Source organism: Misgurnus anguillicaudatus, chromosome 4, assembly GCF_027580225.2.
Source record: "Misgurnus anguillicaudatus chromosome 4, ASM2758022v2, whole genome shotgun sequence".
Taxonomy (NCBI): domain Eukaryota; kingdom Metazoa; phylum Chordata; class Actinopteri; order Cypriniformes; family Cobitidae; genus Misgurnus; species Misgurnus anguillicaudatus.
In genome coordinates this window covers 23,760,566-23,784,649 of record NC_073340.2, presented here as the reverse complement: position 1 = coordinate 23,784,649, position 24,084 = coordinate 23,760,566, and the positions used below count along the sequence as shown (strand labels likewise).

General features: G+C 41.1%; 1 protein-coding gene across 2 annotated transcripts in view; it reads right to left on the bottom strand.

Annotated features, from left to right (window-relative positions):
• Window positions 1–24,084, bottom strand: part of rnf40 (ring finger protein 40) — a 30,780-nt gene that overhangs the window by 1,579 nt on the left and 5,117 nt on the right. For both annotated transcript variants that reach the window (XM_055175562.2, XM_055175563.2), the window contains exons 7-19: window positions 23,795–23,941; window positions 23,419–23,493; window positions 23,191–23,310; window positions 21,130–21,309; window positions 20,888–21,023; window positions 20,489–20,610; window positions 6,428–6,690; window positions 2,998–3,115; window positions 2,751–2,900; window positions 2,409–2,621; window positions 2,137–2,262; window positions 1,886–2,026; window positions 1,703–1,804 (exon numbers count right to left, since the gene is read on the bottom strand). In XM_055175562.2, the coding sequence (XP_055031537.2) occupies window positions 1,703–1,804; window positions 1,886–2,026; window positions 2,137–2,262; window positions 2,409–2,621; window positions 2,751–2,900; window positions 2,998–3,115; window positions 6,428–6,690; window positions 20,489–20,610; window positions 20,888–21,023; window positions 21,130–21,309; window positions 23,191–23,310; window positions 23,419–23,493; window positions 23,795–23,941 (1,893 nt within the window). The remainder of the gene's footprint in view (window positions 1–1,702; window positions 1,805–1,885; window positions 2,027–2,136; window positions 2,263–2,408; window positions 2,622–2,750; window positions 2,901–2,997; window positions 3,116–6,427; window positions 6,691–20,488; window positions 20,611–20,887; window positions 21,024–21,129; window positions 21,310–23,190; window positions 23,311–23,418; window positions 23,494–23,794; window positions 23,942–24,084) is intronic.

Sequence of the window (24,084 nt, the reverse complement as noted above, 5' to 3'; positions counted from 1 at the left end):
CATGTCTGTACCCTTAAATGCAAATGAGCTACTGCTTCCCACTCCCTTACCAAAATTATTTTGTTAAAATAGATAGAGTCCTGTGAATACAGTCTGAGAGAATATTATCTCACTATTGATATATGGCAGACAGCATACAACTTAGGGTGGAAACTATGGTAATGCAGGACTGTCAGTAAGTGGCTGTGGGGGCGGGGCTTTATCAGTGTGATGTCACATTTACAAGAGAATCAAAACGGCAGTGGATTTTTTTCATTGCATGGGGGTTGTGTTTACAAACTGCCAACACACATTTATGTCCAAATACTTTGTGAAAGTGGATTTTGCATAATAGGTGCAATAATAATTAATAAAGATACTCAAAATCAAATGTTTAGACACACTTGATGGAAACTATTTGATCTAAACACGTATACTAAATGTCGTTTATTTAACAAAGTTCAGAAGGAGCAAAGTCATGTAATACATAGCCGTCCCTCACCTAAGTCCCATTGTGCTGTGTTTACACCAACCGCATTTCAGGCGTCAAAAAAAGCAAGCATTTGACGCGCGTCAGAGGCAAAATCCGCTTCTTGTGGGAGGGGCAAGTGCTATGCGGTTGTCTGTTTGCAGAATGGCTGATGTTGATTGTGCATTTATCAAGAGAGTTACCGGTTTGTATTTAGACACCTTACTATAGGGGGAAAACAAACAGTACGGGACGGGTCGATAAACGTCACGTGACTAAAAAGTGAAATGTGTATTTACAACTTACAGGGATGCCCAAGTCCCTCACTGACACTCTTCCAAGCGAGGTCCTTTTTATTCCTTTCTCTATAGAAATATGAACTTGTGTCATATAGCTCTGGGTGACTGCTCACGGACAATATCAAGCCTTCATGCTGAATGAGTGACTCCAGGCGGGGCTGCCCCCACATTGGTTAACGCGGCGCGAAAATCCGCCAAAGTTCACATTTTTCAACTCTGGCGTCAGCCACAAACGCAAAATGCACAAAAAGCACCATTCGCGTGAACCGCGCTAGACACGCGAATGAGGCAAAATTGCGTCTACCACGCCACGCTAAACGCCTCACCCGCGGGTCAACGTGTCTTTACATTGACTTAACATTGAAATCACTCGCGCTTGACGCCTCTACCGTGGCTGGTGTAAACGCAGCATTAGAGTTTTGCACCATCCCTCTTCTATCCAAGTTAAAGGGAGAGTATTCTATGTTTGGGATAAAATTCCGAGCTTGGAGCCCTCCGCTCGGACAGCCCGCCATATTGATTTATCATTTATTTGATGTTAATGCAAATTTGCGAAATGGTTAAAATTAGTAAAGTTTTATAGTATAACAAAAAAAATCCCTTTTTATGGCGAGTTGGACCGGATAAGAAGGAAAAGCAGCCAAACAAGTGGCTAGCATATGGGAACTTCTAAAACAGTTACAAAGCATCCCAGTTGGATACCTCAAACTGGTTGAGAGAGTGCCCAGAGTGGGCAAGAGCTGTAATCTAAGCAAATGGTGGGTGCTTTGAAGAAGCTAAAATAAACGACAGTTGTGATTTGTTTAACATTTTTTGGTCACTACATAATTCCTGCATGTTCTTCTTCACACTTCTAGCCTAGGGATATTACTGTTATTTAAAAAAAAACTTAAAAAACATTAAGCATGTCGGTGTAGTGTACATCAAAACAGCAGCTGTAACAACAAATCTTCACCTTATACTGATTGATTTCTTCTTGCAGGATCTCATCTGCATCTGTGTACACCTCGACCTTCTTCTGCTTCTCTAGCTTACGCCGCAGTCTGGACAAGTCCTCCTGAAAACCCAAAAACATAGTTCTCACTTACTTGATCTCACACTTATTTACAACTATTACACAGCATACATGTTGCCATACCTGTGCCCTTTTAAGGTTGGCACTCTCCCTCTCACGGGCAGTACGGTTGTCTAACACCGAGGCTTGGATCTCCCTCAACTTGGTCTGAGTGTGCTCCAGCTGCACTTTAAGGTCTTCTGCCAACTGGGCTGCCTCCACCGCCTGAGACATAGCGGAGAAACACAGCTCACTGAACACACATCTGGAAATGCATCCTAATACAACGGCTAAGCTGAGTCACAGGAAACAAAGGTGGGCGTCTCCAGCCTTACCTTGCGTTTGTTGAGTTCTAGCGCTTGGGTGCGCAGTCCAAGCTCCTTCTCCAAAGCAGCCAACGTGCTCTGCAGGACGCCCTCTTTTTCCTCTAGTTTCTGCACAACCAGCAGCTGCGCGTCCACCTGGGAGCAGCAGTAAAATCAATGTCAGTATTGCGAAAACAGAACTCGTAAATCACTTTAATGTGCAAATTTTCTGCCTGGTAAAAAGAGATCAATTAAGCTTTAATTCGAGTGAGTAAACGACTCGAATTGCATGAGAAATGTACCTGGGTCTTGAACGTGAGCACCTGATCTGCAAGCTCTTCCTTCTCCTCCCGCAGTAGCTTGTAAATTTGGTTGGATTTGATTCGTTCGCTCATGAGCTTGAAGTTGGCATCATCTTTCTCTCTGAGCTGCTGCATGAGCCTGCTGTTCTGCTCCTGCATGTCTTCAAACGCCTGTCCCGTTACGTCCATTTCACTCAGCAGAGCTTCTTCCTCCTGAAATGTTCACAACGGGAGTGTAAGTTTATTTGTTAAGAGTGCGCCAGCCTTAACGACAGAGTCTGTCGACCTACATTGATCATTTAAAAGATCACTGACAATAATCCGGTTTAACTCATCACACACCTGTTTCGTAGCAGCCAGTTTCTTCTGTAAGTGTTCGATGGTCTCCTCAGCCACGCGTATCTTGCGGAGGGCATCTTCATCTGCCAGTTTCTTGCTCTCCTTTTTTTCTCTTTCCTCTAGTTCTCGCACTCTCTGCCTCAACTCGTCCACCTGCCAGACAGTGTCGACATCAACAGTAAAAGAATGAAACGTCTCAAGAGAACCGGATGTTAACGATTCTGGCACAAAGGCAAGTAAAGCCGCATACCTCCGCTTTGGACTTCTTTTCTGCCGCCATGAGTTGCACTTTGTCCCGCTGCTCTTTTGGAGCCGATTTGTACATGTCTAGCAATAGTTTCATTTCCTTCTGAGACTCTTGAGCTTTCCTGGATGAAAGATGCAGATGATGTGTGGGTGCGGTGACTCAGATCAGAAGTTCACCAATGTTTTAGAACGAGGTGATATTGCATTCTTAAGGGTACACATCGTATAGCAAGAAACTATAGTGAACACAAAGTATATGAGGAGCTCAGATGCAAAAGCCGCTTAGAGCCACCACTGCCAAAAATGAGATGATATTAATCGAATGCTGTCGGCACATATTATAGGTTCATCGGATACCTCCTTCAAATCAGCTTAATCCCGCACCCTCAGGCTATTCAGAAAACATTACTCTGTTGGCACAAAACGCCACCTCAATTTTTCAGCAAAGTCCTCTAAATGCATGGAAGACTAACTACATGAAGGACGGCGAATGAAACGACCATCACATTCAAACCCTTCGGTCCTTTTTAAAAACCTGAAAACAGTGAATTAGAATTTTTTACCATAAAAGCTTGCATGCACTTAAAGGGGTTTGCAGCGAAATAAAGTCAAATTTGTTATATATGAACAACGTTAATGCCAGGTGTAAACGGTGTTCAAAACATTTTGAGCTCATCCACTTTCAACCCCTTTCGATTGGATTGCTTTTGTAGTGTAAACGCACATGTGGTTGAATGTGTTCGAACAGCCACACGGACGGCCTTCTCTCCACCCATTTTTCTTATCTGAGGTACTGGAAACAATGTTTTACGTCTTTTCTGACTTCTGGCGTGAACATATGGTGTACAGTGCTATTTTTAGCTCTTCATTGGTAAAACTAAAGCAGCTAATCTCTGCAGTTTCATTTTGCAAACGTGTGAAAGTTGCGAACTTATTTTATCAATTGCGCTGTGCAGCATGTTTACTTACAACACAAGCAGCGGACTCCGACATAATATTAGTTCGCGTCCATATAAACTTTAAAGCAACACTAAAGAGTTTTTGCTCTTTGCTCCCCCCACAGGTCAGAAGCGGAATTGTCCATTACCACTGTCGTAAATACTGCAGCATAGCTGGCTCTGATTAGATTGTAGGTCTGCCATAAAGCAAGTTTTTGTAGTTTTCATTCGAACTACAGGACCGCAACCCGGCGGTTGGAAACTTCTTTAGTGCCATAGGTGTGATTGGCAAAGGACAAAAAAGCAGGAAAATATACGGCACACCTACCATGACGTGGCGACATACATATGCACACATGCACGCACGCGCGCGCACACACACACACACACACACATTTATATAAAATGAAATACAGTTGAAAAATAATTTGGGCTCAAAGTTGATCGATCTGAGTGGCCAATCGTCAATGCGTGGGCAAGTGCCACCCTGACCATTATGTAGCCTTGCCACTGCATCAGACTGAACAAAATCATTTTGTGCATTTAAAAGTAAATACATCAATGTGGTGCATTTTGAGAGTAAAAATAAGTGACTAGATCTATGAGGATTTTTATGTTCTTCTTAACAAATGTATGCCCTTTTAGTAAAATCTTTGGTTGTATATGGTAATAATAAGGCACAAAAGCCACATACACAATTTGATAAATGGGATTCGCTATTGGTCAAAACATGTTTAACGTTTATAGAATAATTAGTGGGGGCATTTAATACAAATTAATTATTGATTACAACATTTGTTACTTAATTCAAATGTTATGACTTTCTGAAAAGGCAGTCAAGTGCATTTGTCTTTTGCATAGTTCTTTTGGCACAGTCGAGCTACGCGTTGCACACGCACACACAGGCAAACCAGATCCATGAATGTGTGTGTTTGTCATTATATTATTCTGTAATCACAAGCATTACTGCCAGATTCACAAACCATTAAGAGGAGCAAACGTATGCGTGTGTTCGTCAGGATGACGTTGGATCTGATTCGTAACTTATATGCGTGCGTTAACGTAAGTGATTACAGAATAATAATGCAAGCAAACGTTTTGACACAAACGCAACTTTATATTGATATTGCGAGACAGCATTTCATCTCGACGAGAAATCTGATATTTACATTAACAGTTACTGGCATAGCCTGATTTGAAAAGGACAGTTTTGTCAAAGCAGCAAACACCTGGCGGGTTCCCTTAATTTTCTTACTACTAAAATGCTGTTCGTCTCTGCCTATTCCTTCTATCCATGCCCAGCGCCACTGATTTAGGTCCTTTATCAATTAGGTTGTCTTACCTAGGCTTCATAAACTTACTCTTCATCCTGCTGACAAAGTTAACTTGTTACGACTTCACCGCGGCCGCACGGCATCTGTAGCTGCTGGACCTCAGCCGCACCTCAAAGACCCCTCCCCATTCTACTTCTGATTGGCTAGTTTGTTAGTTTGGTTGAGAGTGAAAGAAGTGTTTCTCTCATACTATTTGTTGGCAAACGCATGTTTTTTTATTCGCAGCCAACAACACACGCCGGAGATCTGACTGCAGGCTGTTTGGTGAGCTCTGCTTTGAATGAAGTTCCATCGTGACAAATAAATAAACTAATGCGTACTAGTGATATGCGGTTATTTATAACGGTGCCTTGCAACCACCCCCCCCCCCACATACACACACAAATGATTCACAAAAGCCTCGTTTTCAGGTTGGAAAAGCCGGAATTCCGGATTTATCCGGAAGAATCACACCCCTGAGTGCGGTTTTGGCCGATAGAGGGCCGCAAAGCGAATGTGAAAGTGCCATTCACCCTGTTTCGAGTGGATGAACGACTGAAACTTTTTTGGAAACTTTTTTTAAGGTAAAAAACTCTTTGGTGTTGCTTTAAATGACAGCGGAGAGACTCGCCCAACGTCTCGACAGACCACCCCCTCAGAGTATTCAGGACAGAAGCGAGGCGAAAGTGGACAAGAGAGACAGATTTAAATACCAGGTGTAAACGTGTCTCTCTCGTCCACTTGCGATCCGATCGATGAAATCACATCTTAATACCAAGTGTAAACTGCCCCTTAGAGGACTTTGCATCTGAACTCCTCACATGGTTGTAACAAAATATGAGGATTAGGTAAACAATGCAGGAACTTTTCACTAAGCTACATTTTCATTTGAAAATAAGTGATTTGAAGTTAATTTCAGTCGAGGTATGATGTTTCCAGAGTCACCAACGACGACTCTTCATTTTAAATTTATTTTGCATCATTATTGCTTTGTGAAATGTTTAAGTCAATATCGCTTGTAACTTGCAATCTTTTTTGATTTAATGCAACTACATCCATTAATTTTTGTGTGCACTACATGCCAAACATTTTTCAGAGACACTGTAAGACTCTTTAATTTATATTTAGCATGTTTTTAACAAAGCAAACAAAGCTGATATTATTTCTGGTAAATGACACATACTTGAGCTCTGCTCTGAGCATCTTCAGCGTGTCAGAGTCTTTCCTTTTCATCTCCTCCGTGCGCTGTCTCTCGCGCTCTCTTTCTCTCTCCCTCTCTCGCTCAATCTCCCTCTCTCTCTCCCGAGCTCGCTGCCTCTCCAACTCTCTCCTCCTCTCTTCTTCCTCATCCTGGTCTTCATCTTCTTCCTTCTTAACCTCCAGTCCTCCATCACCCACGCTTTCGTCTAACAGCAGCGCGCCTGCATCTCCGCTCTGGCACTTCAACTGAAATACAACAAAAGTGGAGGTTTATTTTAGACAGAAAAAGATTTGGGGAGTTTGAAATCATTTAGAGGAAAGTAACATGTTATGTACATTACAACAAAAGACTATTTATTTAAAATGCTTTAGGGAAAAAGTGTGAATACCATGAAAAACTAGATGAGGTTAAAGTTTGTGAACAAACTTTATGTTGGCTTGAGAAAGCCTAGTCTGAGAGTAATAGCTGGAGCTGCAGTTGGGGCAGTTAAGTTAGTTAGGGCAGATGGGTTAGTTGGGGCAGAATTGGGCAGTTGGGGCAGAATGGGGCATTTGTGGCAGATGGGGGATTTAGGGTAGTTGGGGCATTTGGGGTAGAATTGGATAATTGGGGCAGACAGGGCACTTGGGGCAGATGGGGCATTTAGAGCAGTTGGGGCATTTAGAGCAGTTGGGGCAGAATGGGGCAGATGAGGCAGTTGAGGCATTTGAGGCATTTAGGGCAATTTGGGCAGAATGGGGCATTTAGGGCAGATGGGGCATTTATGGCAGAATGGGGCAGATGAGGCAGTTGGGGCATTTGAGGCATTTAGGGCAGTCTGGGCAGAATAGGGCAGATGGGGCATTTAGGGCAGATGGGGCATTTAGGGCAGTTGGGGCATTTAGGGCAGTTGGGGCATTTGGGGCAGAATGGGGCAGATGAGGCAGTTGGGGCATTTAGGGCAGTTGGGGCATTTAGGGCAGTTGGGGCATTTAGGGCAGAATGGGGCAGATGGGGCATTTAGGGCAGATGGGGCATTTAGGGCAGTTGGGGCAGAATGGGGCAGTTGGGCAGAATTGGGTAGTTGGGGCAGACGGGGCATTTGGGGCAGATGGGGCATTTAGGGCAGTTGGGGCAGAATTGGGTGTTTGGGGCAGATGGGGCATTTAGGGTAGTTGGGGCATTTGGGGCAGAATTGGGTAGTTGGGGCAGACGGGGCATTTGGGGCAGATGGGGCATTTAGGGCAGATGAGGCATTTGGAGCAGAATTGGCCAGTTGGGGCAAATGGGGCAAAATGGGGCGGTTAGGTTATTTGAGGCATTTGGGGCAGATGGGGCATTTAGGGCAGTTGGGACATTTATGTGTGTGTTTGTGTGAGTATGATTGGGTGTGTAATATTGTGTTTGTGTGTGTAATTTTGTGGTTGTGTGTCTGTGTGTGTGTGTGGTTGTGTGTGGTTGTGTGTGTGTGTGTGTGTGTGTGTGTGTGTGTGTGTGTGTGTGTGTGTGTGTGTGTGTGTGTGTGTGTGTGTGTGTGTGCATGTCTGTGTTTTTGTGGACGTATGTTATATATAATTTTGTGTTTGTGTGTGTAATTGTGTGTCTGTGTGTAGTTGTGTGTGGTTTTGTGTCTGTGTGTGATTGTGTGTGTGTGTGTGTGTGTGTGTGCATGTCTGTGTTTTTGTGACAGTATGTTATATATAATTTTGTGTTTGTGTGTGTAATTGTGTGTCTGTGTGTAGTTGTGTGTCTGTGTGTGGTTGTGTGTCTGTGTGTGATTGTGTGTGTGTGTGTATGTATGTGTGCATGTCTGTTTTTGTGACAGTATGTTATATATATAATTTTGTGTTTGTGTGTGTAATTGTGTGTCTGTGTGTAGTTGTGTGTGATTGTGTGTCTGTGTGGTTGTGTGTGTGTGTGTGTAGTTTTGTTTGTCTGTGCTATTGAGTGAGTTTTGTGAGACAGAGATAGACTGAGAGAGGTTGAGAGATGATGTAATGTATTTGTATGAGTGAGAGTTGACAGTTAGAATTTGAAAATAAACACTCAGCCTAAACATTCTATGAATGTAAGTCTATGGGACTTTTTTGGGATGTTTGATCGGACGGTTTAGGAGAACCGTAAGTCCGATCCCTTAGAAAAGATATAGCACACCTCCTCAGATCAGACTGAAGGTCTGTGCAAAGTTTGGTGGCTGTAGCTTAAAAGCTCTAGGAGGAGTTAGAGTTAGAAATTTTGGTCTCAGAAGAAAAAGAATAATAATAATAACTAGATATTAAAGTTTGAGGACAAACTTTATGTTGGCTTGAAAAAGCGTAGCATGAACGTTTAAAACGGTTTGACAGAAGTTTAGTTTAGTAGACTATCTGGCTGTTAATATGTTTAAGTATGAAGGTAACATGATTTAGCATGATGTTAACATGATAAGCATGAAGCTAGCATGAGGCTAGCATGATTAGCATGAAGCTAGCATGATGCTAGCATGATTAGCATGAAGCTAGCATGATGCTAGCATGATTAGCATGAAGCTAGCACGATGCTAGCATGATTAGCATGAAGCTAGCACGATGCTAGCATGATTAGCATGAAGCTAGCACGATGCTAGCATGATTAGCATGAAGCTAGCACGATGCTAGCATGATTAGCATGAAGCTAGCACGATGCTAGCATGATTAGCATGAAGCTAGCACGATGCTAGCATGATTAGCATGAAGCTAGCACGATGCTAGCATGATTAGCATGAAGCTAGCACGATGCTAGCATGATTAGCATGAAGCTAGCACGATGCTAGCATGATTAGCATGAAGCTAGCATGATGCTAGCATGATTAGCATGAAGCTAGCATGATGCTAACATGATTAGCATGAAGCTAGCATGATGTTAGCATGATTAGCATGAAGCTAGCATGATGCTAGCATGATTAGCATGAAGCTAGCATGATTAGCATGAAGCTAGCATGATGCTAGCATGATTAGCATGAAGCTAGCATGATGCTAGCATGATTAGCATGATGTTAGCATGATTAGCATGAAGCTAGCATGATGCTAGCATGATTAGCATGAAGCTACCATGATGGTAGCATGATTAGCATGAAGCTAGCATGAAGCTAGCATGAAACTAGCATGATTAGCATGAAGCTAGCATGATTAGCATGAAGCTAGCATGATTAGCATGAAGCTAGCATGATGCTAGCATGATTAGCATGAAGTAAACATGAGGTTAGCATGATTAGCGTGAAGCTAACATGATTTAACGTGAAGTTAGCATGATTAGCATGATGCTAGCATGATTAGCATGAAGCTAACACAATTTAACGTGAAGCTAACAAGATTTAACATGAAGCTAGCATGATTTAGCATGAAGTTCGCAAGCTATATTATGAAATTAGCATAAAGCTAGCATGAAACTAGCATGAAGCTAGTATGACTTAGCATGGAGCTAGCATGAAGCTAACATGACCCAAAGACCCAACCCCCATGTCTCTATGATGTTCAGATCCAAAGATATAAGGCTTTGTTTATTATGTTGCTAGGGTGCTCATATTTGGTTGCTAGGGGCGTGGCTTAACACCTCAATAAGAATCCTATTAAGACTGATTGGATGCCTGAGTAAAATGAGCCCACCCCTATGTCTCTATGACACTCTGGTCCAAAGATATCCATGTGGGCTTTTTATAATGGTAGTCTATGGGAGATGTTGCTAGGGTACCCAAAATTGTTGCTAGGGGCGTGGCAAATTAGCTTTGGGGCGATCCTAAGAGACTGATTGGATGTCTGAGTAAAATGAGCCCACCCCCATGTCTCTACGACACTCTAAAGTAAAGATATTCCATCTGGGACGCTTTTATTCCCTTATATGGGCATGTTTCCTGCCCCATTATAAGTCAATGGGAAATTTTGGGAACCTCTTACACCCCAGGGGTATAGCTTACACCCCATTGTGAGGTATGTTCTTACACAGCCTGTCAGCCTCCTTAAATGTGGTAAGCCACAAGTTTCTACAAGTTTCTCACTCGCAGCTAGGACCCGTCAAAGTTTGTCTCAATGTTAAGTCAATGGAAATTTTGGGGTGTTCGAGCCCCCCGTTTAGGAATTTGGAAGGTCCCATCAGTTAGAAAAGATATAGCACACTCCGTCAGACCAGTCTGAAGGTCCGTGGAAAATTTGGTGCATGTAGCTTGAAAGCTCTAGGACGAGTTACTGTTCGTAATTTTGGTCTCAGAAAAAGAATAATAACTAGATATTAAAGTTTGAAGACAAACTTTATGTTGGCTTGAAAAAGCGTAGCTTGAACGTTTAAAACGGTTTGACAGAAGTTTAGTTTAGTAGGCTATCTGGCTGTTAGAATGTTTAAGTATGAAGGTAGCATGATTAGCATGAAGTTAGCCTGATGTTAGCATGATTAGCATGAAGCTAACATGATGATAGCATGATTAGCATGAAGCTAGCATGATGCTAGCATGATTAGCATGAAGCTAGCATGATGTTAGCATGATTAGCATGAAGCTAGCATGATGCTAGCATGATTAGCATGAAGCTAGCATGATGTTAGCATGAAGCTAGCATGATGCTAGCATGATTAGCATTAAGCTAACATGATGTTAGCATGATTAGCATGAAGCTAGCATGATGCTAGCATGATTAGCATGAAGCTAACATGATGCTAGCATGATTAGCATGAAGCTAGCATGATGCTAGCATGATTAGCATGATGCTAGCATGATTAGCATTAAGCTAACATGATGTTAGCATGATTAGCATGAAGCTAGCATGATGCTAGCATGATTAGCATGAAGCTAGCATGATGCTAGCATGATTAGCATGAAGCTAGCATGATGCTAGCATGATTAGCATGAAGCTAGCATGATGCTAGCATGATTAGCATGAAGCTAGCATGATGTTAACATGATTAGCATGAAGCTGGCATGATTAGCATGAAGCTAGCATGATGCTAGCATGATTAGCATGAAGCTAGCATGATGTTAGCATGATTAGCATGAAGCTAACATGATGCTAGCATGATTAGCATGAGGCTAGCATGATGCTAGCATGATTAGCATGATGCTAGCATGATTAGCATGAAGCTAGCATGATGCTAGCATGATTAGCATAAAGCTAGCATGATGCTAGCATGATTAGCATGAAGCTAGCATGATGCTAGCATGATGCTAGCATGATTAGCATGAAGCTAGCATGATGCTAGCATGATTAGCATGAAGCTAGCATGATGCTAGCATGATTAGCATGATGCTAGCATGATTAGCATGAAGCTAGCAAAATGCTAGCATGATTAGCATGAAGCTAGCATGATGCTAGCATGATTAGCATGAAGCTAGCATGATTAGCATGAAGCTAGCATGATGCTAGCATGATTAGCATGATGCTAGCATGATTAGCATGAAGCTAGCATGATGTTAATATGATTAGCATGAAGCTATCATGATGTTAACATGAAACTAGCATGATTCTAGCATGATTAGCATGAAGCTAGCATGATTCTAGCATGATTAGCATGAAGCTAGCATGATTCTAGCATGATTAGCATGAAGCTAGCATGATGTTAGCATGATTAGCATGAAGGTAGCATGAGGCTAGCATGATTAGCATGAAGTAAGCATGAGGTTAGCATGATTAGCATGAAGCTAGCATGATTTAACGTGAAGCTAGCATGATTAGCATGATGCTAACATGATTAGCATGACGCTAGCACTATTTAGCGTGCCGCTAACAAGATTTAACATGAAGTTAGCATGATTTAGCATGAAGTTAGCAAGATTTATTATGAAATTAGCATAAAGCTAGCATGAAACTAGCATGAAGCTAGTATGACTTAGCATGGAGCTAGCATGAACCTAGCATGACCCAAAGACCCAACCCCCATGTCTCTATGATGTTCAGACCAAGAGATATAAGGCTTTGTTTATTATGTTGCTAGGGTGCTCAAATTTGGTTGCTAGGGGCGTGGCTTAATGCCTCAATAAGAATCCTATTAAGACTGATTGGATGCCTGAGTAAAATGAGCCCACCCCTATGTCTCTATGACACTCTGGTGTAAAGATATCCATCTGGGCTTTTTATAATGGTAGTCTATGGGAGATGTTGCTAGGGTACCCAAAATTGTTGCTAGGGGCGTGGCTAAATAGCTTTGGGGCGATCCTAAGAGACTGATTGGATGACTGAGTAAAATGAGCCCACCCCCATGTCTCTACGACACTCTAAAGTAAAGATATTCCATCTGGGACGCGTTTATTCCCTTATATGGGCATGCTTCCTGCCCCATTATAAGTCAATGGGAAATTTTGGGGGCCTCTTACACCCCAGGGGTACAGCTTACACCCCATTGTGATGTATGTTCTTACAGAGCCTGTCAGCCACCTTAAATGTGGTAAGCCACAAGTTTCTACAAGTTTCTCACTCGCAGCTATGACGCGTCAAAGTTTGTCTCAATGTTAAGTCAATGGAAATTTTGGGGTGTTCGAGACCCCCGTTTAGGAATTCGGAAGGTCCCATCAGTTAGAAAAGATATAGCACACTAAGTCAGACCAGTCTGAAGGTCTGTGGAAAATTTGGTGCATGTAGCTTGAAAGCCCTAGGACGAGTTAGTTGCCGAAATTTTGGGGGGAGAAAAAGAATAATAATAACTAGATAGAAAAGTTTGTTGACAAACTTTATGTTGGCTTGACAAAGCCTGGCCTGAACGTTAAAAACGGTTTGACAGAAGTTTAGTTTAGTAGGCTATCTGGCTGTTAGTATGTTTAAGTATGAAGCTAGCCTGATTTAACATAAAGCTAGCATGATTAGCCTGAAGCTAGCATGATGCTAACATGAATTAGCATGAAGCTAGCATGATGCTAACATGAATTAGCATGAAGCTAGCATGATGCTAACGTGAATTAGCATGAAGTTAGCATGATGCTAGCATGAATTAGCATGAAGCTAGCATGATGCTAACATGAATTAACATGAAGCTAGCATGATGCTAACATGAATTAGCATGAAGCTAGCATGATGTTAACATGAATTAACATGAAGCTAGCATGATGCTAACATGAATTAGCATGAAGCTAGCATGATGCTAACATGAATTAACATGAAGTTAGCATGATGCTAACATGAATTAGCATGAAGCTAGCATGATGCTAACATGAATTAGCATGAAGCTAGCATGATGCTAACATGAATTAGCATGAAGCTAGCATGATGCTAACATGAATTAGCATGAAGTGAGCATGAAGCTAGCATGATGCTAACATGAATTAGCATGAAGCTAGCATGATGCTAACATGAATTGGCATGAAGCTAGCATGATGCTAACATGAATTAGCATGAAGTTAGCATGATGCTAACATGAATAAGCATGAAGCTAGCATGATGCTAACATGAATTAGCATGAAGCTAGCATGATGCTAACATGAATTAGCATGAAGCTAGCATGATGCTAACATGAATTAGCATGAAGCTAGCATGAAGCTAACATGAATTAGCATGAAGCTAGCATGATGCTAACATGAATTAGCATGAAGCTAGCATGATGCTAACATGAATTAGCATGAAGCTAGCATGATGCTAACATGAATTAGCATGAAGCTAGCATGATGCTAACATGAATTAGCATGAAGCTAGCATTAAGGTAACATGAATTAGCATGAAGCTAGCATGATGCTAACATGAATTAGCATTAAGCTAGCATGATGTTAACATGAATTAGCATGAAGCTAGCATGATGCTAACATGAATTAGCATGAAGCTAGCATGATGCTAACATGAATAAGCATGAAGTTAGCAAGATTTATTATGAAATTAGCATAAAGCTAGCATGAAACTAGCATGAAGCTAGTATGACTTAGCTTGAAGCTAGCATGAAGCTAACATGACCAAAAGACCCAACCCCCATGTCTCTATGATGTTCGGATCCAGAGATATAAGGCTTTGTTTATTATGTTGCTAGGGTGCTCATATTTGGTTGCTAGGGGCGTGGCTTAATAGCTCAATAAGAATCCTTAGAGACTGATTGGATGCCTGAGTAAAATGAGCCCACCCCCATGTCTCTGTGACACTGTGCTGCAAAGATATCCATCTGGGCATTTTATAATGGCAGTCTATGGGAGATGTTGCTAGGGTGCCCAAAAATGGTTGCTAGGGGCGTGGCTTAATTGCTATGGGATGATCCAGAGAGACTGATTGGATGCCTGAGTAAAATGAGCCCACCCCCATGTCTCTATGACACTGTAAAGCGAAGATATTCCATCTGGAACGTTTTTATTCCCTTATATGGGCGTGTTTCCTGCCCCGTTATAAGTCAATGGGGAATTTTGGGGGCCTCCTACACCCCAGGGGTGAAACTTACACCCCAATGTGAGGTATGTTCTCACAGTGCCTGTCAGCCTCCTTAAATATGGTAAGCCACAAGTTTCTACAAATTTCTCACTCGGAGCTATGACCTGTCAAAGTTTGTCGCAATGTTAAGTAAATGGGACTTTTCGGAAGTTTTATGTCCCGTTTTAGGAATTCTGTAAGTCGGATCCCGTCAAAAAGATATAGCACACTTCTTTAGACCAGTCAGAATGTCCGTGGAAAATTTCGTGGATGTAGCTTGAAAGCTGTCGGACGAGTTAGCCGCAGAAATTTTAGTCTCAGAAGAAGAAGAAGAAGAAGAAGAAGAAGAATAATAACTAGATAGGTACATTTCCTGAAGAAAATGTGAGTGGTGCTTGCCGTGGCAAAATTCTGGGGACCATATATGATTATACTCCAAGCCAAAAGTAAAACGATCCAACTCCCGTGTCTCTACGATGTTCTGATGCGGAGATATAAGGCTTTGTTTACTCTGTTGCTAGGGTACTGTATTTGGTTGCTAGGGGAAAAAATGGCATCCACTAGTGATTACACTCCGAGTCACGAGTTAAACGGTCCAACCCCCGTGTCTCTACTATGTTCTGATGTGGAGATATAAGGCTTTGTTTACTCTGTTGCTAGGGTACTGTATTTGGTTGCTAGGGAAAAAATTGGCATCCCATAATGATTACACTCCGAGTCACGAGTCAAACGGTCCAACCCCCGTGTCTCTACGATGTTCTGATGCGGAGATATAAGGCTTTGTTTACTCTGTTGCTAGGGTACTGTATTTGGTTGCTAGGGAAAAAATTGGCATCCCATAATAATTACACTCCGAGTCACGAGTCAAACGGTCCAACCCCCGTGTCTCTACGATGTTCTGATGCGGAGATATAAGGCTTTGTTTACTCTGTTGCTAGGGTACTGTATTTGGTTGCTAGGGAAAAAAATGGCATCCCATAATAATTACACTCTGAGTCACGAGTCAAACGGTCCAACCCCCGTGTCTCTACGATGTTCTGATGCGGAGATATAAGGCTTTGTTTACTCTGTTGCTAGGGTACTGTATTTGGTTGCTAGGGAAAAAATTGGCATCCCATAGTGATTACACGCCGAGTCACGAGTCAAACGGTCCAACCCCCGTGTCCCTTCGATGTTCTGATGCCGAGATATAAGGCTTTGTTTACTCTGTTGCTAGGGTACTGTATTTGGTTGCTAGGGAAAAAATTGGCATCCCATAATGATTACACTCTGAGTCACGAGTCAAACGGTCCAACCCCCATGTCTCTGCGATGTTCTGATGCTAAGATATAAGGCTTTGTTTACTCTATTGCTAGGGTACTGTATTTGGTTGCTAGGGAAAAAATTGGCATCCCATAACGATTACACGCCGAGTCACAAGTCAAACGGTCCAACCCCCGTGTCTCTACGATGTTCTGATGCGGAGATATAAGGCTTTGTTTAGTCTGTTGCTAGGGTACTGTATTTGGTTGCTAGGGAACAAAATTGGCATCCCATAATGATTACACGCCGAGTCACGAGTCAAACGGTCCAACCCCCGTGTCTCTACGATGTTCTGGTCCGGAGATATAAGCCTTTGTTTACTCTGTTGCTAGGGTACTGTTTTTGGTTGCTAGGGAAAAAATTGGCATCCCATAATGATTACACGCCGAGTCACTAGTCAAACGGTCCAACCCCCGTGTCTCTACGATGTTCTGATGCGGAGATATAAGGCTTTGTTTACTCTGTTGCTAGGGTACTGTATTTGGTTGCTAGGGGCGTGGCTTGGGAGTGGCCAATGATGTGCCCAATTGTGACACCCCTAGTCACAAGTAAAACGGTCCAACCCCCGTGTCTCTACGATGTTCTGATGCCGAGATATAACTGTTTGAATTTTATGTTGCTAGGGTGCTCAAAAGTGGTTGCTAGGGGCGTGGCTTAGTAAGTCTTTAAGGATCCCGAGAGACTGATTGGATGCCTGAGTAAAATGAGCCCACCCCCATGTCTCTATGACACTGTGCTGCAAAGATATCCATCTGGGCATTTTATAATGGCAGTCTATGGGAGATGTTGCTAGGGTGCCCAAAATGGTTGCTAGGGGCGTGGCTTAATAGCTCTGGGACTCTCCTGAGAGACTGATTGGATGCCTGAGTAAAATAAGCCCACCCCCTTGATTCTACGACACTGTAATTCGAAGATATCCCATCAGGAAAATTCTTATTCCCTTATATGGGCATGTTCCCTGACCAATTATAAGTCAATGGGGCACTTTTGGGCGCCTCCTACACCCCAGGGGTACAACTTTCACCCCATTGTGATGTATGTTCTTACAGAGTCTACCACCCTCTTCAAATGTTGTAACCCACAAGTTTCTACCAAATCCTCGGGCTGAGCTATGACCCGTCAAAGTTGGGCGCAATGTTAAGTCAATGGGATTTTTCGGGTGGTTTTTCGTCCCCCTTTCGAAAATCCTGCACCCGATCCCTTATAAAAGTCATAGCACACCTCTCCTCAATAAACCGGTCATTTTGAGCCATCTTTCATGGGTCTATGACAAACCGTGCGGGACGAGTTACGCGCCGAAAAAAGTGTCCAGAATAAGAATAATAAGAATAAGTATGAGGAATAGTAATAGTGATGCCTTGCATAAATGCAAGCACCACTAATAATAAGTTTAAATACAATATCAGTATGTTGGCTTTGTCAAGCCAACATAATAATAATAAGTTTAAATGCAACTAGATAGAAAAGTTTGTTGACAAACTTTATGTTGGCTTGACAAAGCGTAGCCTGTACGTTTAAAACGGTTTGACAGATGTTTAGTTTAGTAGGCTATCTGGCTGTTAGTATGTTTAAGTATGAAGCTAGCCTGATTTAGCATGAAGCTAGCACGATTAGCCTGAAGCTAGCATGAAGCTAACATGATTAACATGAAGCTAGCATCAAGTTAGCATGATTAGCATGAAGCTAGCATGATGCTAACATGAATTAGCATGAAGCTAGCATGATGCTAACATGAATTAGCATGAAGTTAGCATGATGCTAACATGAATTAGCATGAAGCTAGCATGATGTTAACATGAATTAGCATAAAGCTAGCATGATGCTAACATGAATTAGCATGAAGTTAACATGATGCTAACATGAATTAGCATGAAGCTAGCATGATGCTAACATGAATTAGCATGAAGCTAACATGATTAGCATGAAGCTAGCATCAGGTTAGCATGATTAGCATGAAGTTAGCATGATGCTAACATGAATTAGCATGAAGCTAGCATGATGCTAACATGAATTAGCATGAAGCTAGCATGATGCTAACATGATGCTAACATGAATTAGCATGAAGCTAGCATGATGCTAACATGAATTAGCATGAAGCTAGCATGATGCTAACATGAATTAGCATGAAGCTAGCATGATGCTAACATGAATTAGCATGAAGCTAGCATGATGTTAACATGAATTAGCATGAAGCTAGCATGATGCTAACATTAATTAGCATGAAGCTAGCATGATGCTAACATGAATTAGCATGAAGCTAGCATGATGCTAACATGAATTAGCATGAAGCTAGCATGATGCTAACATGAATTAGCATGAAGCTAGCATGATGCTAACATGAATTAGCATGAAGCTAGCATGATGCTAACATAAATAAGCATGAAGTTAGCAAGATTTATTATGAAATTAGCATAAAGCTAGCATGAAACTAGCATGAAGCTAGTAAGACTTAGCATGAAGCTAGCATAAGGCTAACATGACCAAAAGACCCAACCCCCATGTCTCTATGATGTTCGGATCCAGAGATATAAGGCTTTGTTTATTATGTTGCTAGGGTGCTCATATTTGGTTGCCAGGGGCGTGGCTTAATACCTCAATAAGAATCCATAGAGACTGATTGGATGCCTGAGTAAAATGAGCCCACCCCCATGTCTCTGTGACACTGTGCTCCAAAGATATCCATTTGGGCATTTTATAATGGCAGTCTATGGGAGATGTTGCTAGGGTACTCAAAAATGGTTGCTAGGGGCGTGGCTTAATAGCTATGGGACGATCCAGAGAGACTGATTGGATGCCTGAGTAAAATCAGCCCACCCCCATGTCTCTATGACACTGTAAAGCGAAGATATTCCATCTGGAACGTTTTTATTCCCTTATATGGGCGGGTTTCCTGCCCCGTTATAAGTCAATGGGGAATTTTGGGGGCCTCTTACACCCCAGGGGTGGAACTTAAACCCCAATGTGAGGTATGTTCTCACAGTGCCTGCCAGCCTCTTCAAATGTGGTAACCCACAAGTTTCTACAAATTTCTCGCTCGCAGCTATGACCCGTCAAAGTTTGTCGCAATGTTAAGTAAATGGGACTTTTCGGAAGTTTTATGTCCCGTTTTAGGAATTCTGTAAGTCGGATCCCGTCAAAAAGATATAGCACACTTCTTTAGACCAGTCAGAATGTCCGTGGAAAATTTCGTGGATGTAGCTTGAAAGCTGTCGGACGAGTTACGCGCAGAAATTTTAGTCTCAGAAGAAGAAGAATAATAATAATAAGTTTAAATACAATATCAGTATGTTGGCTTTGTCAAGCCAACATAATAACAGTATGTTGGCTTTTTCAAAGCCAACATAATAATAATAAGTTTAAGTGCAACAACAGTATGTTGGCTTTCTCAAGCCAACATAATTATCTTGAAAAATGTTAAAAGTAATCATTTTAAAAAGGCGTGCTTTGAAGTGATAATATCATAAGAAAATCTTAAAACAGATAAGCATGCACATATGAAGAGTTTCGTTGTAAAACGAGATAAATTAATTTTTTTAACATTTTTGTCAAAACATGTTTATTATTATGTTATCATGTTATTATTTTGTTTTATGGTGCTACTTAGCTGTATTTTTTAAGTTATGAAGATTTAAATCAAAACAAACCAACTGCAGTTGAATTGAAATTAATTGGAATGCACAACCAAAAAACGAGATTTCTGAACAATTAAAAAAATGGTGGTTATCTTGTTTTGCAACGAAACTCTTCATAAACACACACTGATATGCATATTACTATAATAAAATCATATAAATCTATATAGACTGCAAAAATGATTTTCAAGAAAAAAGTTCTTCGTATTTTTGTCTTGTTTTCAGTAGGCAAATTTTTCTTGAATTTAGTGTAAGAGAAAATGTTCAGGATTTTTTGCTTGCCCCATTGGCAGATTTTTTTGCTTGTTTTGTGCACAAAATCACTGAAAATTTTATATTTTTGGTCTAAAAACTAGACTTATTTTCTTGGGTCATTTTGCTCATGAAGAAAAAGCATCTTAATTTAAGAATTTTCAGATATTTTTACTGCAAACAAGACATAAACACTAAGAAATTTTTTCTTGAAAATCATTTTTTGCAGTGTAGGGTGATTTCTCGGACAGGGATTATCTTAAGACAGGACTAGGCCGCCTTAGTTTAATTAGAAAATTACTAGTTTTAACAAACATGCCTTACTAAAAACATTACCTGTGTGCATTTTGATGCAAAATAAAGGGAACTGATGTATTTTAAGATATCTCAGTGAAAGTTGTTTTTCGTTTGGACAGCTCTTACATTTATTTAAGTCTAGGACTAGTCTAATCCCTGTCTGGGAATCCACCCCCACAGCATATAAATAATTTGTACTAAATAAAGCGCTTATTATTATGTAAATGAGGCTACACTTATTATGCAAATAAGAGCAGAAGAAATACCTTGTTAATTTCCATCTGTGTCTCACGTAACTTCCTCTTATATCTCTGCACATCCCCTTTAAGCTGATGATTGTGGTTCTGCAGACTGCTGATTAAGTGTCTCATCTCTCTGTTTATTGGGCCTTAGGAAATATTGAGGAAAAAAGAGAGAGATGGTGATGCAGATAGCATTCAAACACTGACAGACGTTTCGGTTTACGAGTGAACCCCAGCCAAAACCATGAACAATCACAGAAGTGATGACAGGATACACCACCCCCACAGACTTCCTCAATGCAGCCATGGTTACTGTGAAACAAACGTGCCTTGGGAAACACAGAACTAAGGAATCTGACCTACACCACTGGGAATGTCGATCTGTTTCCAGGGAAAAAAAGAGCTATTAAAAGGAATTGTTACCTGCTTGCTCATTGGCTGCGAGGTTCTGTTCGAACTCAATCCGAAGCATTTCGTATTCCTTTCGGACCTGCGCCAGTGTATCTTCTAGCTGAATGACCTCAGTTCGTAACTTTTTCTGAAGAGACAACTCATCACTCTACAAACACAGAGAATGACATCCGATTGTAACAAAAAAGAAAATCTAACATACACAGTTAAACTGCCAGGATATAAATATAAATCTATCCCATAATTCAATTCACCTCCATGTGCTCTATCTGCCGCAGATGAGCATTTTTGGCAGTGAGCAGTAGAGCTCTAGCTTCATCCAGCTGGGTCTTTACACTCAGAGATTCGTTGTACAGCAGAGAGAATTGTGATTGGAGGCACTTGTACTCAGGTGTCTCCTTTAAGACTTCTTCGGGTATGTTTCGAAGATCCATCTAGAAGTGAATGCACAGGTCAGCAATAGGTCCCATTAATTTTGTGACTTTCAGGAGGATTACGCATTTCACATTTAGTCTTATTTCAGGTAAAAAATTTATATAAAAATATATATATATAAAATCTGCAGTTAAGGATATTTACAGTTGCTGGTCATATAATTAGAATATCATCAAAAAGTTGATTTATTTAATTAATTCCTTTCAAAAAGTGAAACTTGTATTTTATATTCATTCACTACACACAGACTGATATATTTCAAATGTTTGACAACTAAGGAAAATCCCAAATTCAGTATCTCAAAAAATCAGAAAATTACTTAAGACCAATACAAAGAAAGGATTTGTAGAAATCTAAAAAGTATGAACATGAAAAGTATGAACATGTACAGCACTCAATACTTAGTTGGGGCTCCTTTTGCCTGAATTATTGCAGCAATGCGGTGTGGCATGGAGTCGATCAGTCTGTGGCACTGCCCCAGGTGTTATGAGAGTCCAGGTTGCTCGGATAGTGGCCTTCAGCTCCTCTGCATTGTTGGGTCTGGCATATCACACCTTCCTCTTCACAATACCCTATAGATTTTCTATGGGATTAAGGTCAGGCGAGTTTGTTGGCCAATTAAGAAAAGGGATACCATGGCCCTTTAACCAGGTACTGGTAGCTTTGGCACTGTGTGCAGGTGCCAAGTCCTGTTGGAAAGGGAAATCTGCATCTCCATAAAGTTGGTCAGCAGTAGTAAACATGAAGTGCTCTAAACTTCCTGGTATATGACTGCATTGACCTTGGACCTCAGAAAACCCAGTGGACCCAGACCAGCAGATGACATGGCACCCCAAACCATCACTGACTTTGGAAACTTTACACTGGACTTCAAGCAACGTAGATTGTGTGCCTCTCCTCTCTTCCTCGAGATTCTGGGATGCTGATTTCCAAAGGAAATGCAAAATTAACTTTACTCAGAGAACATAACTTTGGACCACTCAGCAGCGGTATAGTCCATTTTGTCTTTAGCCCAGGCGAGACACTTCTGACGCTGTCTGTTGTTCAAGAGTGGCTTGACAAGGAATGCGACAGCTGAAACCCATGTCTTGCATACATCTGTATGCAGTCCACTCTTTGTAAATCTCCCCCAGATTTTTGAATGGGTTTTGTTTCACAATCCTCTCCAGAGTGCGGTTATCCCTATTGCTTGTACACTTTTTTCTACCACATCTTTTCCTTCCTTCGCCTCTCTATTATTGTGTTTGAACACAGAACTCTGTGTACAGCCAGCCTCTTTTGCAATGAACTTTTGTGTCTTGCCCTCCTTGTTCAAGGCGTCAATGGTTGTCTTTTGGACAACTGTCAAGTCAGCAGTCTTTCCCATGATTGTGTAGCTTATAGAACTAGACTGAGAGACCATTTAAAGGCCTTTGCAGGGGTTTTGAGCTAATTAGCTGATTAAGATAATGGCACCTTTTCACAATATTTAAATTTTCTGAGATACTGAATCTGGAATTTTGCTTAGTTATCAGTTATAGTTATCAAAATTAAAAGAAATAAACACATGAAATATATCAGTCTGTGTGCAATGAACGAACACAACACACACGCCTTACCTCCTAAATGGAATTAGTGAAACAAATCAACTTTTTGATGATATTCTAATTAGATGAACAGCACCTGTATATATTTAACTTATTGTCCAATCAAATAGTTGAACTGATAATGAGAACTCCTAATACCACCTACAGTTATTCTAACTTCCCAACTTCCTGTCAAAACAGGAAATACATCAACATGGAAAACCACACACATCAAATAATTTCATAGGACAAAAAAAAATATTTCATAGGATTTTAAATCACTATGGCAGTCTAGGCTGATGTGTGCAGTCACACCTTTAGCTTTTCACTCTCCCGAACAGCTTCCTGTAGCTCTTGCTGTAGTTTCTCAAGCTCTGCCATACGGCTGTTGGCCAGCTCCTGATTTTGCTCCAGCTCCGCATTCAGAGACTCAAACTGAGAATAAAGAAATATGTATTACACCCACCCTGACAATAACAGATTAGCTTTTATATAAATGGGTCTACATCATTCCAATAAACAAACAATTTATGTAATGCTTACCTTTTGTATAGTAAGTGTGATCTGACCACCAGGTAATCCGCCAGAACTGCCAGTGGCATGATAACCTGAATTAAGCTGAATAAAAACATATCAAATAAGACATAACTGGCACTAGAAACCGTAACATTTTGGTTTTACCAAAAGCCTTCAAGAACAAAATGACTAGTTTGTAATCTTCGTATAACTTCCTTTCTCAAAGGAAGTACTGATAGCAAGTGCGTATCATACATTGACTACAAAGATGGATCTAGATTTGCAAAGACATTTCACAGAACTATACAACAAACCCGAAAATATTCACCATTATAATTTAAGTGCTCAGCATCACAGAAGACAAATAGGATAAGAGTTATTCCAAGCAGAGAAAAATGCTGACCTGCTCCAGAGCTTCTGCTAGATGTTTATTCAGCTTCTGCTCTCTCTTACGAAGTTTCTCGATGTCCCACTGCAGGTCCTCCACAGCAGTCTCCATCTCAGACACTTTAGTCTCCGAACTTGTAACTTTGTCCACTAGTTCATTATACTATAAAGACAAGAACAGTACTTAAGGAGGGATGTGGTAACAGTAATCGTTAGCATCAATTTAATAACTAGAAAAGGCGGCCAGGGAACTACACTGCGAACAAAAGGGTCACATATGCGACCTTTTGAAATGTCATTGCGACC